This window comes from Giraffa tippelskirchi, chromosome 13 (assembly GCF_054371585.1).
Source record: "Giraffa tippelskirchi isolate mGirTip1 chromosome 13, T2T-mGirTip1v1.2.pri, whole genome shotgun sequence".
Lineage (NCBI taxonomy): Eukaryota > Metazoa > Chordata > Mammalia > Artiodactyla > Giraffidae > Giraffa > Giraffa tippelskirchi.
The window spans coordinates 101,986,565-102,005,072 of record NC_137287.1 but is presented as its reverse complement, the minus strand read 5'-3'; the positions used below and the strand labels follow the sequence as shown (position 1 = coordinate 102,005,072).

Sequence of the window (18,508 nt, the reverse complement as noted above, 5' to 3'; positions counted from 1 at the left end):
CAAGGGCAGGGCCCACGTGTCCCCATAGATCCTCCCCCAGGGAAGAATACAGATTAGGTGTGAACGAACAAGCAAATGAATAGTTAACATTATTGAGTGAATTACGAAGTGCCAGGCACTATGCTCAGTGCTTTATAGGTATCTCATTTACTGCTCACTATGCCTTATGGGGAAGGTGCTTTCATTTAACAGATGAGGAAACTGTGGCTCAGGGGTGTTAGACATTGGCTCAGCATCCAGGCGGGCTTCCCCAGTGGCTCAGCGGTAAAAGAATCCACCTGCAATGCAGGAGACATGGTTCGAGCCCTGGGTCAGGAAGATCCCCTGGAACAGGAAATGGAAACCCATTCCAGTATTCTTGCCTGGCTACAGACCATGGGGTCACCAAGAGTTGGACAAGACTGAGCAACTGAGCACACATGCACACAAGCATCCAGGCAATCAGACTCCAGAGCCAGTGCCCTTAAACTTCAGGTGATGGATGGTCCTCAGTGAACTCCCTCCATAAGGGCTTCTGCCCCCAGTCTCTAAGACTGGAGTAGGGAGAAAGCTCAGAGGTACTTGGTCCCCTGGGAGGAGGAAGGCAGTAATCCTGCTACCCTCTGCACCATACATATCTCTTGGGCCTGCCCATCTGCTCCAGAACAACCCAACCCAGGAATAGGGTTGATCTGGGGGAGAGGGTGTTGGGACCAAAGAAAAGAGTATACAGCAAAACCAACATTGCTACTGTCTTTAGCCAGGCTCTGGCCACTCCTCCAAGGAGAGAGGGTTAGAAGCCTTGAGGCTAAATCCTACCCAAATTCCACTATATTTCTCCCTGAAGAGACCCAACACCTGACCAGTAAATGCTAACATACCTCCACTGACAAGGAGCTCCCTACCATTCCAATCCGGGCAAGATCTCAACAAGCTTCTCCTTCCCTTAGCTGAAACTCACCTCCTCAGGGACATCAGGAGGAGCCCAGTCTTTTGGGAGAAACCAACAGACCCAATCTGAAGGCATCTCCTTGACTCTGTCAGTGCCAGTGATGCTCCCCCTTCCTCCAAGACAGATCCCTTAGACAGAACCTGCCTCCTGCAGCTTCATAATGCCTCCTTTCCTTTCCCTCCTCTTGCCCCTCCAAAACTCTCTAGACTCAGCACCACCGTCTTAACTTTGGAAAGCCCTCTTCTTGTGTTTTCTGATCCCCTCAGTCCCCAGAGAAGGTGGAGACTGGTTGGGAATGTTTTCAGTCTCTCTCTGGAACACCAGAGAGGTGGGATGATTCGCCCAAAGGCCCACAGGAAAGGGTTGCCTTCCAGGCAGAAGGAGCAGCAAGTGCAAAGGCCCTGAGGTGGGCATGTGCCCACAGGGAGCGAGCGTGGCTGCAGTGGAGTGAGCAGAGGCTAGGATGGGACAGGTCAGAGCAGCACAGGGGCCAGACTGTGTAGTGCTTTCATACGCCACCGTGAGGGATAGATCTGAAGCCTATGAAATTTAGGGAGCCATCCTTTTTGGAAAAATCAGAATTATAAATAAGTGTGATTTAGGGCCTTGGAAGGAGCTTGCACAAGTGAGGGGCCTTGTAAATGCATCCTTGACTGGCGAGAATGGTAGTTTTTGCCTGGAGTAAGAGGGAGCCATAGGACAGTTTGGAGCAGGAGCAACCTGACCTAATTAACTTTTGAATAGGATCCTCAAAGGAGATCAAACCAGTCAGTCCTAAAGGAAATCAACCTTGAATATTCACTGGAAGGACTGATGCTGAAGCTGAAGCTCCAATACTCTGGCCACCTGATGCGAAGAGACAACTCATTGGAAAAGATGCTGATGCTGGGAAAGAGTGAAGGCAGGAGAAGGGGATGACAGAGGATGAGATGGTTGGATGGCATCACCGACTCAATGGACACGAGTCTGAGCAAACTCCAGGAGATGGTGAAGGACAGAGAAGCCTGGAGTGCTGCAGTCCATGGGGTCGCAAAGAGTCGGACACAACTGAGAGACTGAACAACAACAAGGATCCTCCTGGCTGCACAGTGGAACAAGAGCTGAGGTGGAGGGTGGGCAGGAGAGGAATTAGGACTCAAATGAGCATCCTGGACTGGGCAGTTGTGACTAAGGAGTCAGATTCCAGAGAAGGAACCAATGAGATCTGCTGATCGGTAGGGTGGGAGGCAAGAGAAGAAAGTCAGAAGGGTTGACCCTGAAGTTTTAGGCCGAATCCAGTTATCTCCAACCGGGGTGAGAAAGAAGAGGGATCATGGAGAAGACCTCATACACTCAGGCCTGCAGCTTATCTCTGATTTTTCCCAACCTCCCTCTCCCTGAAAGGAGGCTGAGGATGAGCTTTCATTCCTCCCACTTCACAAAGAAAACAATACTCAGGATACTCAGAGAGGTACAATACCTTGCTCAAGGTCACACAGCCAGGAAATGGCAGACCCTGAAGCCCAGGTTTTACCAACTCCAAATTCAGTATCTGTTCTCATATCCCAGGAAAAGCAAGGTCTGGGGACTCTAGTAGCCTTTCAAGTAGGAGATGCAGTTGCTACATGTGGGCACCTTCCAGCCACCACAGGGTCCCCTGGGACCACTTCACAGCTACACCCCAAAAAAACCTGCAAAGAAAGTTCTCAGCATCCTATGCCCTGCTCCCTCCTGACCCTGTTTCTGATCCACTGGCTGGGCCATCTCAGCTGCAATCTTGGGGAAATGTTTTTGGCATCACTTAAGTTTTCTTAACTCATCAACAAAGAAATGACTGCCTCCATTCATTTTACACATTTTCTAAAGGGTGCATTAGGATGCAAAGCATGCTTCTCTGGTTTAGAGAAAACCTGAGATTCCTGGAATTTAACCTTCTAACAGATTTAGCCCCTAAACACAATTCACAGCATTTAAACTGATAGGAATTGATGGTCCCGGATGCATCCACTCAACAGATTTAGTCTCCAAATGAGTATCCCACTGTCACAAATGGATAGCCTGCATCCATTTGGCTAGGATTGATATTTTTATTATTATCATTATGGATTTGAAAGGCCTGAGCCCATCATTTGGGATGTTCAGTTCTTCTACCTAGAGTGGCTCCTGCCACTTCGTGCATCCACTCCTCGCTTGGAGCCTTGACTTGTGAATCTTTCACTATCTCGAGGCTTTGTCCTTTTCAAACCACACCTCTTCAACAGCAGAAACAGAATCTGACAGGCCAAGATGCATAGCCTTTGTCCTCTCTAGCCCTCCCTCAGCCCCCTGCTCCTGGCAAATCCTGCCAGCAGAAGCAGATATTTGATCCGTCATAGAAGCGATAATGTTACACCGTCCAGATGTTCAACTCACCGGACTAAGGGCTCAGGTTACAGATAGTCAGGGCTGCTCTAGTCTACAGACCCCATGCCTACCCCACTCTCCCACCCCCAAGAATCAGGATCAGTGACCCACATGGCCAACTGAGACGGAGTGCACAGAACCTGCAGGGGTTCGGGGGCTCACTGAAATGACCCCGTTAGAGTCTTCAAACCAGTGACCTAGAAGGCATGTATTCTCAAAGCCTCTAGAGCCTTTCAGAATGGATGATACCCTCCCCCCAGTCCTCAAACACCTTTATCTCCTTGCCCACTAGGACCCACTTCCTTTCTTTGTCAGTAGTTTAAAGAGAGTCTGAATGGAGCCTAGAAAACACTTGACTAAGAGAAACAGAACAAATGGTGATCAATGTGGCTAGAATTTCCAGGCCACCAGAATGTGTGCCTGATTTCTTCCCCAGATAAATTGTGGCTGCACTTTACTGCTTAGGGGGGTTGGGGAAGGAAGGTTACAAATTCAAGGTAAAAAAAACTTTTTTTCTTTCCTGTTCCCAGAATAAGGTTATGCCTAAGAGACATACTATTGAGGAAGGGGAGGTAATGAAGGCCCACACTGTGTCCACAGAAATACAGCAAAGCCCTCACCCTTTCTTATTTGAAAGACCCCCTGCCCCTTGTCCAGGGACTTAATGAAAACTGCGCACATGACTGTAAAACTTGTGCTAGTCACTGCAGGTAATTCGATCCCAAGACTGAAACCAGGCTGTCGCAAACTGTATTTAGCCCAGCCTAACCTGAGGACTTAAGGGCTCCTTTAGCAGGACCGTGGGAGAAGCTGGCTGTGTGAGTGGTGGCAACCCTGGTCAGAAAATGGCACGGAAAATGGTCAGCACCTGCTGACACTCTCCTCCCCTGACGGAGTGGCCACATGCAGATACTGGGCTCCTATTCTATATGGGAATTCCTAGGGCAGAACTGGAGTGGCCACCCCTCTCACATCACAGTCAGGGGGACTGAGGCCTGGAGAGGAGAGGTCATCCCAGGGATGACTTCTCCCCTCATCATGAAGCCACCTCCCACCTTCGACGGTCAGGGCTGCAAGGGGTCCTTCCAAGGTCACCCAACACCCATAGGTGGCTGATGAGGACAGCAGAGATCCCGGAATTCCCCAAGGCATGGGGAACAGGAATGGGCAGCCTTTCAAACAGCTCTCAATCCACAGAAATGCCAAGAAACCTCATCCTCCAAGGGCAGCGGTTTCCAGACTTTTGTATTTTTAGCAGCAGAAGCCATCCTTCAAACAAAACCTTATGCAAAACCTCAAGCTACAAAACAGACAGAGGGGCCGCTCTCCTAAGCGAAGCCTGGACCAGGCCCCAAGCTCCCCCTCCTGCACCCACGACTCCTTCCACAGGGCCCTCGGTGGAGCTCGCTCCAAAACTCCAGCCTTGGGGGCCTGGTCACCCTGAAGCTGAAGCAGCCAGACACGGTGGGCTCTTACTTAAGACCCCTGGAGGGCGTGGCTGGTCTCTGAGACCTGGACGACTTCATTCTCCACCAGGGCCTGGCCCCCATCCCCATGGAGCTGTTTCATGCGCAGGTTGATAGAGCCGTAGGTCTTCCTGGAGCCCCTGCCTGGGACGAAGGTAGGCCGGCGGTACAGCTCGCCCTTGCACAGTGAGACCATCAGCAGCACGGACAAGAGCATGCCGCCCACCGTGAGCAGCCCCAAGCCTGCAATGATACACTTGTCCAGGTGTGAGCCGAGGCGTGCATAGTACATCTCCAGCCGTTCCATCTCCCGCGCTGACACCGTGTCTGGGTTGACGCGAGCCTCACGGGGGATGGCGTACGCAGTCACCACCAGGAGGATCCCACTCACCAGGAAAACCAGAGCAGAGACGAAGCCGTAATCCACCGGGCGGCTCATGGGCTCCAGGCCTGGCTCCTCTTCTGAATGCAGGGACACGTCGTCTCTCTGGGATCGGGGCCGTGAGGGGCCAAGGCCCCCAGGAGGGCTGGGGGAGCGGCCTGGTCTGGCATCCCCAGGGTTCTGGAAATGGGTCTCGTGCTCCTCTGAAGAGAAGCAGGCATTTTCCACACCCTCCCTAGCTGGGGCTGCTGGACCCAGAGATGCTGGTCTCCTTGGGGCCTGGGGACCATTGCTCAGTGTCTTCAGTTCCAGACCAGGGGGAGATGCCATTGGGAAGGCGGACCCCAGCTCATCCCTTGGCCCCTTGGTAGCTAGAAGAGAAAACAGAAAAGTGGAATTTAGCAGACCTCTATTACTGACAGCCTGCTGGTGCCAGACATCACACAAGGCCTGCTGCTAGGCATGTGGGTTTTGGGCAATGCCCGAATCCTCTCTGGGCCTCAGCTTCCCCGTTTATTGAATGACAGCAATACTACTACTTCCTACTTAAAAAGGCTGATGTGAGGATTGAGATAATCCACATAAAGTCCTCAGAATAGTAAATTCTCAGTAAGTACCGGCAATGAGCTATTATTATGATGGAGGGAATTTAAATAGGGTAGATATCAGGTTCTAATCCCAGAATCACCACTTGAGCTTGGGCAAGTGAGGTGATCTTTCCAGACTCAATTTTATGATCTGTTAAGTGGGAATAAGCAAAATGCTTCCCTCGTAGGGTTGATGTGAGGATTCTATTTCATAAAATAAGGCATGTAAGGCCCCCACCAGTTCAATTAATGGACACTGTTGTGATGAAATGATAACTAGGGGCAGGGGAAGGGGAGATGAAGGTGGTTGTATGAACAAAGAGGAGAAAGTTAGGGTAGCTTCTAGGAGTTGGTGGCATTTGAGCCAAATCTCAGAGGATAAGTGGGAAATCCCCCAGCAGCAAGAGGGGACAAGGGCATTTTGGAGAGGAAGAGGGGTTGCCTTGGAGGTCAGCTGGGACTAGCTCTCTAAATCCTCTGAAAACCAAGCCAAGGAGCCAGGGAGGCAAGGCGTTGGGGCTGGGAGGGTTAACATCCCCCTGGGTTTTGGAAAGCTCTCTCTGGCTGCTGTATGGAGAACAGTCACGATGGGAAGGAGGACAGTAGAGGCCAGAGGTCCAGAGAGGAACCCAGTATAGTCAGGGGACACATAGGGGCTGAGAGGGCAAAGAGGAAGGAAGAGCATATTTGAGAGCCATGACTGAGGTCAAGGCCAAATGCCTTTATATAAATAGAAAATGGGAGGACCTGGATGAGGATGACAGAAGGGGAGCTGGGAGAGGACAGGGAAGAGGGGCTCTCTGCTCAAAGAGCAGACACCCCACCCAAGTACCTGAGCACCTGCCCACATAGACAGCACATGCGCCAAAGGATACCAGCTTACAGCCCATGGGCCATATTTGGCTCATAGGAGTTTTGCTTTTTCATGTTTCTGGTCTGTTCTTTTTTTTTTTTTTTTTTGGTGAAGCAGTTGCCAATATATAAAAAGCAAAAGATTCTACACTTTAAACCTTAGATGCCTGGCTTCTCTTGCAAAATGGATGAACCTGACAACCCTAGCCCCCTTTCCCTCACAGCCACACAGCGGGAGCTGATGATGGAGTCTCCCTCAAGCAGATCTGGTGCGCCCCCAGCAGGTGCCCCCCTGGCATGTAGAACTCCTGACCACCACGTCCCCATGCACACCCACACCCTGTGGGTACACACATCCCAGACCCAAGTCCACACACAGCACAGAGACCCCCAGGTGCAGAGTGCCTTACGTGCCCTAGGGTGTCTACACACACATACGCAGGATTCTAGACACTTCTCTGCCTCCCTGTGCCTGAGTTTATTCTCCAAAGCTCCCTGCTTCAGTGTGTGTGTATGTGGGAAAGAGAGAGGATATAAGTAAATGAACGAAGTGAAAATGAATGAAATGAATGAATGAATGAAATTCAAAGAGCCTCTGTGGGAAGGCACGTTTTTCGATCTTTCTGATCTTCCATCCAACATGGACTTGCATCAGACACCTCCTCTTAGCACACACAGGGCCTTTCATCTGAGTACAAAGCCTGTTTCCACTTACAACCCATCTCGATCACCATGTCCCTTCTGCCTGAGTTTCAATTTAAAAAATGTTTACTGAGCACCTACACTCTCTAGTGGGCCCTAGTGTGGACACTTCACTCAGGAGTATCTCGCATAACCTTCACGAGCCCCATGAGCAGTTGTTACTATCTCTATTTTACAAAATGTAGCCAAGATCCCATGGCATACATGTCGGGGTCAGGAGCTGAATACAGGTTCCCCAAGAATTGTTATCACCTAAAAGCCTAAAAACCCACACACTCTCATGCCAGTGGCATCATCTGGCCCTCCTTCCCTGGTCTTCCAGGCCACACTTGTAGACTCTCTACTTTATGCCACTGTTGAACAGCAACCGTGAGCAGCTTGAGGGCAGGGATACGTCTGGGTCCACAACCCCCTGCACAAGGCTTGGAACACAGCCAGTCCTCAGAAATGGTTTTACAACCTGCTCAGGCAGACAATCCTTCCCACACAACAGGATGGGGAGTCCTATTCCCGGCCAGGCTTTGGCCAAACTGCTCCCACTTTCCAGTAAATCAAGAGGAGAGGTGTGTTCATTGGCTTTTCTTTTTTTTACTTTTGGCACCAAATGCATTTTCCTGAGTGCCCAGCCAGTAACAGGGACCAGCAGTGACCACTCCTGCCCAGTTGGTGTCCAGAAGTGGTCCCCCACCCAGGTCTTCAGCATCTTCTCTAGAACTCAGCCCCTGGAGGGGCCCAGGAGCCCTCTTCCCCGACCAGCACATTGATGCCTCCAAATCCCAGAAGAAACCCAGGACACTCAGATTCTTGGAGCAGGGCTCTTTCACCTGGCAGGAAGCCAAAACTTTTTCCTTAGGATGCCAGCAGAGTTAGGAAGAGGGTGGAGGAAAATAAGATTCCTTCTTACACAGAGTTGCTATGTCTCTTGACACACAGGTTCAGAGACACCTACGAGTTACAAGGGCATGCCCAGTCAATTACTCAAAACATAAGCAGAAACAGACAAGCTGACAATGATGCTGGCTGTCCACTGCTCACACCCCACAGCTGTACCAGTTACACTTCAATGTCATTTGCAGTCCAACAGGACCTGAAAGGTATACCTTGGTCCCACACTCAGACCCCCAGGGGCCTTTTCCATATGCAGCATCCACAGACACTGGAAGCCACACAATACAACCAGAGATCCATACATCACAATGGTATCCACGCCCCAAGAAAGGACAGAGCTGGTCACACACACACACACACAAACACACACACGCCCGCCCCAAGAAAGGATAGAGTTGGTAACACACACACACACAGTTTACTACTCTCAGGACTGCTAAGATCCATCAAGAACCGCCCAAGTCCAGCACCTCACGCACTGGCGTGCACGAACACGCGAGGAAAACAGACGCACAGCGGGCGTGGGTACGCTTCACAAAACCCAGTCGACAGACACACGCACGAGTTGTACACAAAGCCTCGGGCGCTCAGATATCCACACTGTGATATCCAAAGTTCCGAGCAAAAAGCTCCAGCCCCGGCTGCCCGCTGCACCCACGCGCCCGCCACCCTGCAGCTCACACCCCCCTGCTCCTGCCCTTGACCACAAATGCCTTTGGGCCGGGCCAGGCCGGACCGGGCCAAGCGGCGCCGGGAGCCAGGCGGCCAGGCGGCCCAGGGAGGCCGGGATCTGCGAGAACCCGCGTGCGCCCAGGTTCCCTCGCCGTGTGTCCTTCGGCCGGGCCGCGAGGTCAGGCTAGTTCTCCTCGGCCGCCCCTCTCCGCCTCGGGTCCTTGGCCTCCCGCCGCCCGCAGCAGTTCCCTCTTGGCGTGCGTACCTGTGCGAAGCCTCCCTCCTCACCTCCCCACCTCCCCGCGCGGGAGGCGAGGGCGCCGAGCCGCCGCCGGGCAACGGGGAGGGCGCGTCCTCCCCGGGCGACCGCCCGCCTTCTTCCCGCAGCCGGTGTCGGTGCTGCGGCGCAGCCCGGGGGGAGAGCGGGCCCGACCGCCGCCTCCTCTTCACCCCCCTCCTCTCCCGCCCCCTTCCCAGCCGGGCCCGGCCCGGAGCCGCGGCCGAGGCGCACGTACCTGCTCGCGCCGCGCGGGGCCGTACGGCGGCGGCCAGGACCGCCAGGGAGGCTCCGGGGACGGAGGCTCGGGGAAGGGGCGGGAGCCGGGGATCGCCGAGCGCCGCCGCTCGAGCTCCGCCCGCGGCCGGTGAGGGCGCCGGGAGTCAGCTCCGGGAGGCACTGGGAGGAGGGTAATGGACTGGGGCGAGGGTCGGGGGACGCGGCTCCATCCTCCTCCGCCTCCCCTTGGGGCAGGTCTGGTTCCCCAGCACCTGGGTACCCAGAACCGAAGCCTCCAGCCGGCCCGGGCGCAGGGGCGGGGCGCGGGGTGGGTGCTGAAGAAGAACCCTCCCTCGGCCGCTGGCCTCGCCCCTCGTCTGGGGAGCCCCTACTGCGCCGGGTCCCCACGCTTACTCCGCTTCTCAGCCCCTCCCACACACGCAGCCGGCAGGAGGGACTCGGGGTCCTCTCCGAGGTCCTCAGGGCGGGATGCTCTTCTCCGGCGCGTGCGGCTCCGTGACTCGAGGGCGCCACCTGAAGGCGGAAAGAAAGCCTCTGATGAACCAACCCCTGTAGTGCCCCCTCCCCTGGGAAGCCCACCCGGTAACCCCACAGGCTCCCTGGCCCCAGGGGCTCTTCCAGCTGTGCTCTCTTGGCCCGCGTTATTGTCCTTATCTCTGAGGGTTGTGGTTTTCAGGGAGTGCCAGCCTCCTTCCTCAAACTGGCAGGTCCTGGAGAACAGGGCCCCCTGACACCGACACTCCCAGAGCCCAGCCGTGGGAGTGGGTGGACAGGTGGTAGTGGGACACATTTCACCGTTTCTTTCCTTCTGGGGCTCAGACTAAGGTGAATTAAATTTCACTTCACTTCAATTAAGTGAAGTGCCTAGTGCACCAAAGTTAAGGAGACACTCCCTCTTTGGGAGGCCAAGCCAAGCCCAGAGAGGAGTTGGAGCTAAAGATCACCGGCTTTCTGGAAATCTCTGTGACCAGCTCACTCTGGTGGCCTCAGGTGGAATCCTCCCACCTCGCTGAGCCTCAGTGTTCGCCTCTGCCAATGGGATCATGAAAATGCAGACTCCAGGAGCTTTGGAGGAGTCAGCAGAGGTAAACCATCCGGAAGTAGAGGCACTGTCCTGAGTCCTCAGCTGCATCATGGTAGAGCCTGACCTGTCCCGCTCCAAAGGCCTGTGCCATCCTTGACAAGCAGGACAGCAGAGGCGGCCCCAGAAGCCAGGTGCCCAGGCCTTTGAGGCTTGGGTGATGGAGACCTGGGCAGGACTTCCAGTGCTGGGAGGAGCGGGAGGGTTTCAATCTCTTCCTGCCTTCCAGAGGCCTGGCCTATTGTTGTTGTTTAGTTGCTCAGTCAAGTCCGACTCTTTGCGACCCCAAGATGGTAGCTTTGGGATTTTCCAGGCAGGAATACCTGAGTGGGTTGCTATTCCCTTCTCCAGGAGATCTTTCTGACCCAGGGATTGGACCTGGGTCTCCTGCATTGCAGGCAGATTCTTTACCATCTGAGCCACCAGAAAAAGCCTATTGTTGGGAGACTTCAGAAGAAAGCTGTCTGTGGCACCAGACTCCCAAGGGAATCTCAGCTCCACCACCCTTGTGTGAAGGGGCCCCTCTTGGAGCTGTTTCCTCATCTGTGAAGTAGACTCAGTAAGGGTAATGGGATTAGATGAAATGCTCCCTATAAAACATCCCACCATATCCGACTCGATGGACATGAGTTTGAGCAAGCTCCGGAAGTTGGTGATGGACAGGGAAGCCTGGCATGCTGCAGTCCATGGGGTCGCAAAGAATCAAACACGACTGAGAGACTGAAGTGAACTGAACTGAAGGGTAATGGGACTAGATGAAGTACTCCCCGTAAAGTGCTCACAGTTCCCTGCCTCAGCCTTTGCCTTTGCTGTTCCTTCTGCCTGGGACACTCTTCTTCCTGAGGCCCCCCAGAGCTTGCCCTCATATCCTTCACATCTTAGTTCAAATGTCACCTTCTCAGAGACACTTTCCCATGGCATCTTTTTAAGACTAGCAGTATCCCAGCACCCTTTACTCCTTAATTCTGAATTTTTCTCCACAATATTTATCAACTTCTGACATTTGCTTATTTCTTTCTTTATTGTCATCACCACTAAAATATAAATGTTAGGAGGCAGAGGCTTTGCCTGATTCCCTCTTGCTGTATCCCCAGATGCTAGAAAAGGAGTCAACACAAAGGAGGCCTTTGGTAAATGTTTAACAAATAAAGAATGGAGAAAATGAGCATTTATTGAGCTCCTATTATGTACTGATTAATCAAGACAACTCCATCCCCACCCTACCCTCTAGAAGTTCATATTCTAGTGGGAGGAAAGGATAAGCAAAGGTAACATTGCCACAAAGCAAAGGTATCCTGCAAGCTTTCAGCAAGGTGCTGACCTTGTTTGGGAGACAGGATGGCTCCACGTTCTCCTGCAGAATCGAGGGCTGAGCTGAGACTGGAAAGATGAATAGGAGGCAGCCAGGTAAAAGACAGCAAGGAAGCAAGGCCCAGCAGAGGGACTGGCATGGGCAAAGGCTCTGGGTAGAAGGGAGTGTGGTGAGTGTGAGGCTTGATGGAGGACAGGATGGTTGCCCAGAAGGGCTCAATAAGCAACATGGGAGATGAGGCTGGACTATCAGTAAGCCAGGTCACTGCAAATACTTGTAAGCCAAGCAGTTGGTTCTTTGTCCCCAAAGCAGTGGGGAGTCATGGATCAGTGTGAATAAAGGGTTAACAAAAACTTTTCCTCTTCTGTGTGAGAATTTGACCTTTGGTTAACTGTCTAGCTCTGTTTCCTTGGAAACCGATAAACATATGTCACTATGTTACCTGGCAACATTGCAATCATAAAAAATGACCCTGAGGAGGAGCCTCCAATGATCCATGTGGTAATGGATTTGAGTTGGAGATATTAGTATAAATTCATGTTTAGCATAATATTGATACAGATGATTACATACTTATGATACATTTTATATACAGCTGTAATTGTGTATACACACAAGTTAGTATACACTGCATTTCCTTTCTCTGTCAGCTAAGAGGACCTGGCTGCCTGATATTGCATAGTAACAAGCACACCTACTGCCCAGATCTTGGTTTCTAATACCACTCTCCAATAAAAGGAACCCGGGAGAAATGGTTGATGCTAGGGACTGAAGCAGAAAACATACAAGACAAACCTGGAGCATCTAATAGTGCCATAAAACAAAGAAGGAACCAACAACACACACACACACACACACACACACTGATGGGGCTATGTCAAAAGACATAGGAGTTGACTGAAAGAGCTCCTAATAGCCAAACTTAGAAAAATCTGATCAAAAATAAATAAAGTAATATTGAATTGTAACCTAAAATATGATAAATGCAAAAATGGGGGAAAAGGATAAATCTCTGATGAAGAATTCCAAATATTCCACCCTCAAGGAAGAGCAACATAACTCCCAATTCTTTTTTTAAGAATTCTGTGTAGAGATTTTTTTAAAATAAAATTTGTAAACATTACTTTCCATTTTATAGTTATTAAGAAATATTGACTATATTCCTTCATTTTGTACAGTACATCCTTGTAGCCTATCTTACGCACAAAAGTTTGTATCTCCCAGTCTCCTACTCCTGTATTGCCCTTCCCCGTCCTGGTAACCACTAGTTTGTTCTCTATTATCTGTGCGTAACTCCCCAATCCTTAAATGTGGGCTGAGCAGAGTACCTTTCCTAGAGTACAATGTGGAAGTGGGAATGGAGAATAACTTTGAAAGGGAGAAACTGACAAACCTGATTACCTTGGCCAAGTGAACAAGGTCAGCCTCAGCAGTCAAATTATGTTGATCGTAGGTATCCTGGATATGATGTGATGAGAATGGCACTTTACTTCTGTGACCTCTCTCCCCAAACCCATAACCCCCATCTAACCATGAGATAAAATCAGACAAATCCCAACTGAGGGACATTTTACAAAGTACCTGCCCTCAAAACTGTCAAGGTCATCAAAAACAAAGAGAGTCTTGAGAAACTGTCACAGCCTAGAGGAGCCTTAAAGAGGTATGATGACTAAACATAATATGGTGTCCTGGATGAGATCCTGGAACAGAAAAAAAAAGCATCAGGCAAATACTAAGGAAATCTGAATAAAATATGGACTTTAGCTAATAATAATACATCAATATCAGTTCATTAATTGTAACAAACTTATCATACTAATATAAGATGTTAATAATAGAGATTGGCACAAGGTCACTTCTGCTGCATTCTGTTGCTTTAGGGAAGCTCCCAGGCCAGCCCAGAGTCAAGGGCAGGGAGGTCTACATAAGTTTGTGAATACTAAGAGGCATGGATCACTGGTGCTATTATTATCTCTATTTTAAGATGAGGAAGTGGAGGCAAGAATGATTAATAATTTGCCCAAGGTCACACAACCAGTTTACAATGTTTCTGGGGTTCAAATCCAGACCCCAACTCAGTGCAGATAACCACAGTGCTGAGTTCTGTCATAATTTTCAAAGCAGGTGCAAAATTCCTGAGCTGTTGTTATTCCCCCTGACCTTTTTTGTTTTTCCTGGTCGCACCTCATGGTTTGCAGGGTCTTAGTTCCCTGACCAGGGGTTGAACCCAGGACACCACAGTGAAAGCACCACGTCCTAATCGTTAAACAGCCAGGGGAATCCTAATCCCCTTTTTAATGTCTAAGAAAATTGAGTGCCAAAGACAGAAGAGAGTGTTCTGTGGCCACCCTGAGGGATAGTATTAATAGAAGTACAACCAGAGCCAAGGGCCTCTGACTTCCAGATGGATTTGAGGACCTCAAAGTCCCAAGGCTGACTGGCTGCATGCCTATTCTCCCCACCACTTTCAGTTTTACCTCCTACTCATCCACCGGAGGAGGGAATTGGGGTTCAAATCAATTGGGCAGCTTGCCTCAGAGTCACACTCAAAGCTAGTTGGGGCCAAGAAATTACACTTTTCCCACCATTCCACTCTGCTTTCTCAGTCTCCACCACCTCGTCAGGATCAAAGGCCTTGCTGCCCTGACATAAGTGGACACAGAGCTGTGTCCTGGGTACCTGGGCATGAGACAGGCGTGTGTAGGACATACGTACACAGGGTGCCTGCGTACAGGGCAGGAGGGTTAAGATATTCATATATCCTATACAGGACACTCATGCACAGAAGAGGTACACAGGACTCACATACAGGGCACGCGTGGATGGGACCTGACATAGGTTGAGTTCCCCCAGAAGCAAACCCAAGACAAGAATTTTAGGGCAAGTGGTCTATCTGGGAGGTGGTCCAGGAAGCACATTAGAGGCATAGGGGAGTTAGACATGGAAGGGAAGTCTTCCAATGTACTGCCTGAACACTGATGAGCACATGGCTGCTGCTGACACCAGGGACTCAGTCTTGCTGGACTGAGTATTGTTCTACCCAGGAGCTAAGGAAGGAGAGGTATTTATCTACCAACACCTATTTGCCGACACTGTCCTCTGCCCAGGTCAAGCATGTTCCTTAAGCAGAGAGTCAGATGTGCTTTGCAGTCGGAAGCCCTGGGCACATGTGGAGAAGAGGAATATCAGGGGGATATGGCAGGGTCTTGGCAGCGTTTGCTACAGGACTCAGAGGTGCAGGGCGTGTGTTCAGGACCCATGAGTACACAGATAAGGGCACAGGTATAAGACAAATGCTTGGATTACCAGCCTTGCTGTCTGGGTTGAAGGGAAGGCGTGGGGAAGGTGATAAACAACACAGAAGAAGAGGTGGTGTTGGGACTCTCCGAGTCAACTGGTCCTCCATTTCTGTGCTCCTGCTGGCTGCTGTAATGGCATGTGCTTGCGTGGCAGGAAAGGCGGGTTTAAGGGCTCTTACAACGTGGAAGCTTCTCTCCGCTAAACTTCCACCTCATTTGTATTTCACAAAGTGGGGATGAGGGCTAAGGTGCCCAGGATAAGTGAGGGACCACCTTCAAGGGTTGGTAGGGCCTTAGATGAGGAGTCAGACATAGAGGCAAAGCTCAGTGACATCACTGAGCCCACTTGCCCCATCGAAGAGATGGAAATAACTTTGCCCATGCATATCAGCTACTACTCTCGCATCTTGGGTTCCCTGTCTGCCTGGCGAGCATCACGGAAATCCTCTCCCTGCTATGGACCTCACAGAGCTGTTGTGAGGAGCAGATTAGGTCACGAACAAGAAAACACTTGGAAGAGAATAAAATATATTGGAAGGACCTGAGTAGGGAAAATCAAGGAACCTGCCTTCCCTCACTAGCTCTGCTCCTGTATTTTTAGGATATTGGTTTGACCCCTGTAATAAGGAGACCCAAAATGATAGTGCCTGTGATAAAACAGAGCTCATTTCTCTTTCATTTGAAAGTATTCGTGGCGGTTAAGGCTGACACAGTGGCTTCACAGTCACTAGAGACCCTGGTTCTTTTTATGTTGTTGCTCTGCCATCCTCCACCTGATGGTCCAGGATGGCTGCTCCACCTCCAGGCCTTACAACTATATTCCAGTTAGCAGAAGGAGAAACAGGGGGAGGGGCAGGAACCCTCCTCCCTCCTTTACAGGGCACAGCCCAGAAATTGCACACATCATTTCCATTCATATCCCACTGACCAGGAGTTAATCATCTGACCACACTTTCCTGCAAGGGAGTCTAGGAATAGTCTTTTGCCATGTGTGAATGGGAGAAAGGCTATAGAGGAACAACTTGCAATTTTGCCCTAGCTGCTGACTTGCTTGGGTAACTCACATCTCCATCTGAGCCGTGGTTTCTTCATCTGCAAATTTTTTCATTCATTCACATATATATGCCAGGCTTGTGGTATAAGGTATGACTTTTGAACCACTTGATTGCTAATGAACTCTCTTGCTAGCTGGATCATGAGCCCTGTGAGGTCAGGTGCGAGGTCTAAAAAGTTAAAAAACTCACTGCTATGCTCCTGGTGTACAGGGCAGGGCCTGGCACATGGAAGCCATGTTACCAGCTGCCCATGGATGACGTGTGGATGGCCATTCTGGCTTTGATAAATGGTGAGGGCATTTTTCCTCTCTGAGGAGTTGAAGTTCTTTCCTTTCTAGGCCTCCTGGTTCCACATCCCTTTCTCCCCACGTGCCAAGCCTTTCCAAGCCTATGAAATAAAGTGTCTTCTGAGCCAGGATCATGAGAGGGGGATTAAAAATAAATGAAAGTGCATCAAAAAAGGTTAACCACAAGATATGGCTTCCCAGGATAATTCGGTGTTGGCACTAGAAGTCAAGGATAGAGCATTAGAGGCTCTAACTGCCAAGCACTCCTATCAACACCATGCCTGTATTGGGCAGAGAGCCTGCTGGGCTGCCCAACACAGCAGCAGATGCCTAACCCGAGCCCCCATTGACTCTCCACCCCGGCAACACAACAGGCAAGACCTTCCCACACAGATCAAGGAGAATACGTTCCAATTCCAACCCTGTTGCCAGAGTAACCCTAGGAAAATCTATGCCTCTGTGAGCTTTAGTTTCCTCACCTGTAAAACAGGCTTAATAATAGGTTCTCAATCAACTATAAAATGCAGATAACAAGGGTACCTACCTTGTAGGCAGAGGTTCCCAAATGTTCTCAGCTCACGGCATATTCGCATCTCTGTAATTTTTTCACAGTGCCCCAGGACCAAAGAAATGTCTAATGGTTGTTTGTTAAATTAGGTTCATACAACTTAATAATAGTAGTTTGTCCAGTATCCAACAGATATTATTGTGCTTCCCTCAAATTTTTAAAATATTTCGCAGTGTCTCTGAGCTTTCTGCAGTGCCTCTGGGTGCCCTGGCACTCAGTTTGGAAATGGCAGTCATAAGGTTTTGAGGATGAAATGGGGTTGTGTTATCAAGGGCTCATCACGATGTTTGGTCTGGAGTCAGAGATCAATAAACGCTGGTTGTCCTCAATCACCCTTCAAGTCTCTTTAGTCCTTTCTGGTCTCCTGCTGCTGCCACCTCATGGTTTCTGCTTGCTGCCTTCCTTCTGGGCTCCTTGGGGCCTGTGGCCCCTCTTCTGAACTAACTTCCTTCTAGAAGAGAATCCCAACCCCACTTCTTCATTCCTCCCTAACTCCACCACACGTGTGGCACGATCTCTTCATAGGTGGAATATACTCTTAATTTGGAGCTTGGCCGTGTGACTCACTTTGCTTACATGGAAAAAGTGACAGTGCGATTTTCAGAGCCTAAGTCTTAAGGCCTCACACGATTCCACCTGCTCTCTTATCCTCTGGCATTGCCAAGAGAAGAACTTGCCCCAGTAGCCCGATGATTCCAGGAGGAGGACAAGGGACCCAGGGCATAGGCTCAGGTCTGCAGATCTGAATCCCAGTGTAGACCACCCCAGCCACACCACAAACTCAAGAGCAAAAATAAACAAGTATTGTTTCAAGGTATGGAGTTTTGGAGAGTTTTGTTACATAATATTCTGGTGAGACAACCCAACCCCTCTTGCTGTATCAGATTCATATTCTCTGAGAGAAGGCCTGATTGGATCATGTGGTCACTACCCAGAACATGACTGCTTTTACACCATCACCCATGAGCCAAGGATCTCCCTACTGTCCAGTCCACAGGTAAATGCCTTGGTTTGGGACACCCATTTCTGATCTAGGCAGTTGTCCCATAATTACAGGGTCCAGTGCCACAAAGCCTGGTGACCTGCCTGGAAGCAATCATTTCTGGCCTCTGTGTTCAGAAGGGGTGTGAATGTGGCAAACAAGAGTTTCTTGTAATCTCTTGGGTTATAAAGAGTAACAGCTCAACTAGGAGAAATTACCCATAAAATTTTCTCTGTGTGTGGCAGTCAGAATGCATCTCAAGCTGTAAACCGCAGGGTATGAGAAATGTGATGTTTCTTACAACTCATTTTTGTAACTATTTTGAGCCTCCTTATGCTTAAAACGGAACTATGAGGCTCAAGCTCACATAGAAAATTTGATAGAACGGGGCTTAGAAACCAGGTGTCCTGGTTTTCTATACAGTGGCCTGGCCCCCTTCCCTGCCCAGTCAGTGTCACACTTGGCAAGATGCTTCAGGTCTCATCTCAGAGCCAGTGGAGCCCCTTTCCAGCTTCCTTGATTGTCTGGGCTATGCCTTGACATGC

General features: G+C 50.4%; 1 protein-coding gene across 2 annotated transcripts; it reads right to left on the bottom strand.

The window, feature by feature from the left end:
• Nucleotides 1-4,541: 4,541 nt before the first annotated feature.
• Nucleotides 4,542-16,783, bottom strand: TMEM74B (transmembrane protein 74B). 2 transcript variants are annotated; one of them, XM_081560617.1, is made up of 7 exons: nt 16,316-16,783; nt 13,354-13,472; nt 13,174-13,230; nt 11,782-11,840; nt 9,773-9,892; nt 9,378-9,538; nt 4,542-5,532 (listed from the first exon to the last, which is right to left on the bottom strand). In XM_081560617.1, exon 7 carries the CDS (start codon nt 5,489-5,491, stop codon nt 4,790-4,792), a length of 702 nt encoding a protein of 233 aa, XP_081416743.1. In that variant the 5' UTR covers nt 5,492-5,532; nt 9,378-9,538; nt 9,773-9,892; nt 11,782-11,840; nt 13,174-13,230; nt 13,354-13,472; nt 16,316-16,783; the 3' UTR covers nt 4,542-4,789. The 2 variants fall into 2 exon arrangements, with proteins under 2 accessions (XP_081416743.1, XP_081416742.1); XM_081560616.1 differs by lacking the exons at nt 9,378-9,538; nt 13,174-13,230; nt 13,354-13,472; nt 16,316-16,783 and having other exon boundaries at nt 11,782-12,190.
• Nucleotides 16,784-18,508: the final 1,725 nt, after the last annotated feature.

Excerpts from the sequence above, each read along its gene's own strand:
- TMEM74B (XM_081560616.1), bottom strand. The coding sequence starts at position 12,001 with ATGTTGCTTATTGAGCCCTTCTGGGCAACCATCCTGTCCTCCATCAAG. Across the intron at positions 9,893-11,781 it reads CATCCTGTCTCCCAAACAAG|GTGGCGCCCTCGAGTCACGG; the intron begins GTCAGCACCTTG and ends TTCCGCCTTCAG. Across the intron at positions 5,533-9,772 it reads GGGAGGGGCTGAGAAGCGGA|CTACCAAGGGGCCAAGGGAT; the intron begins GTAAGCGTGGGG and ends TTTCTCTTCTAG.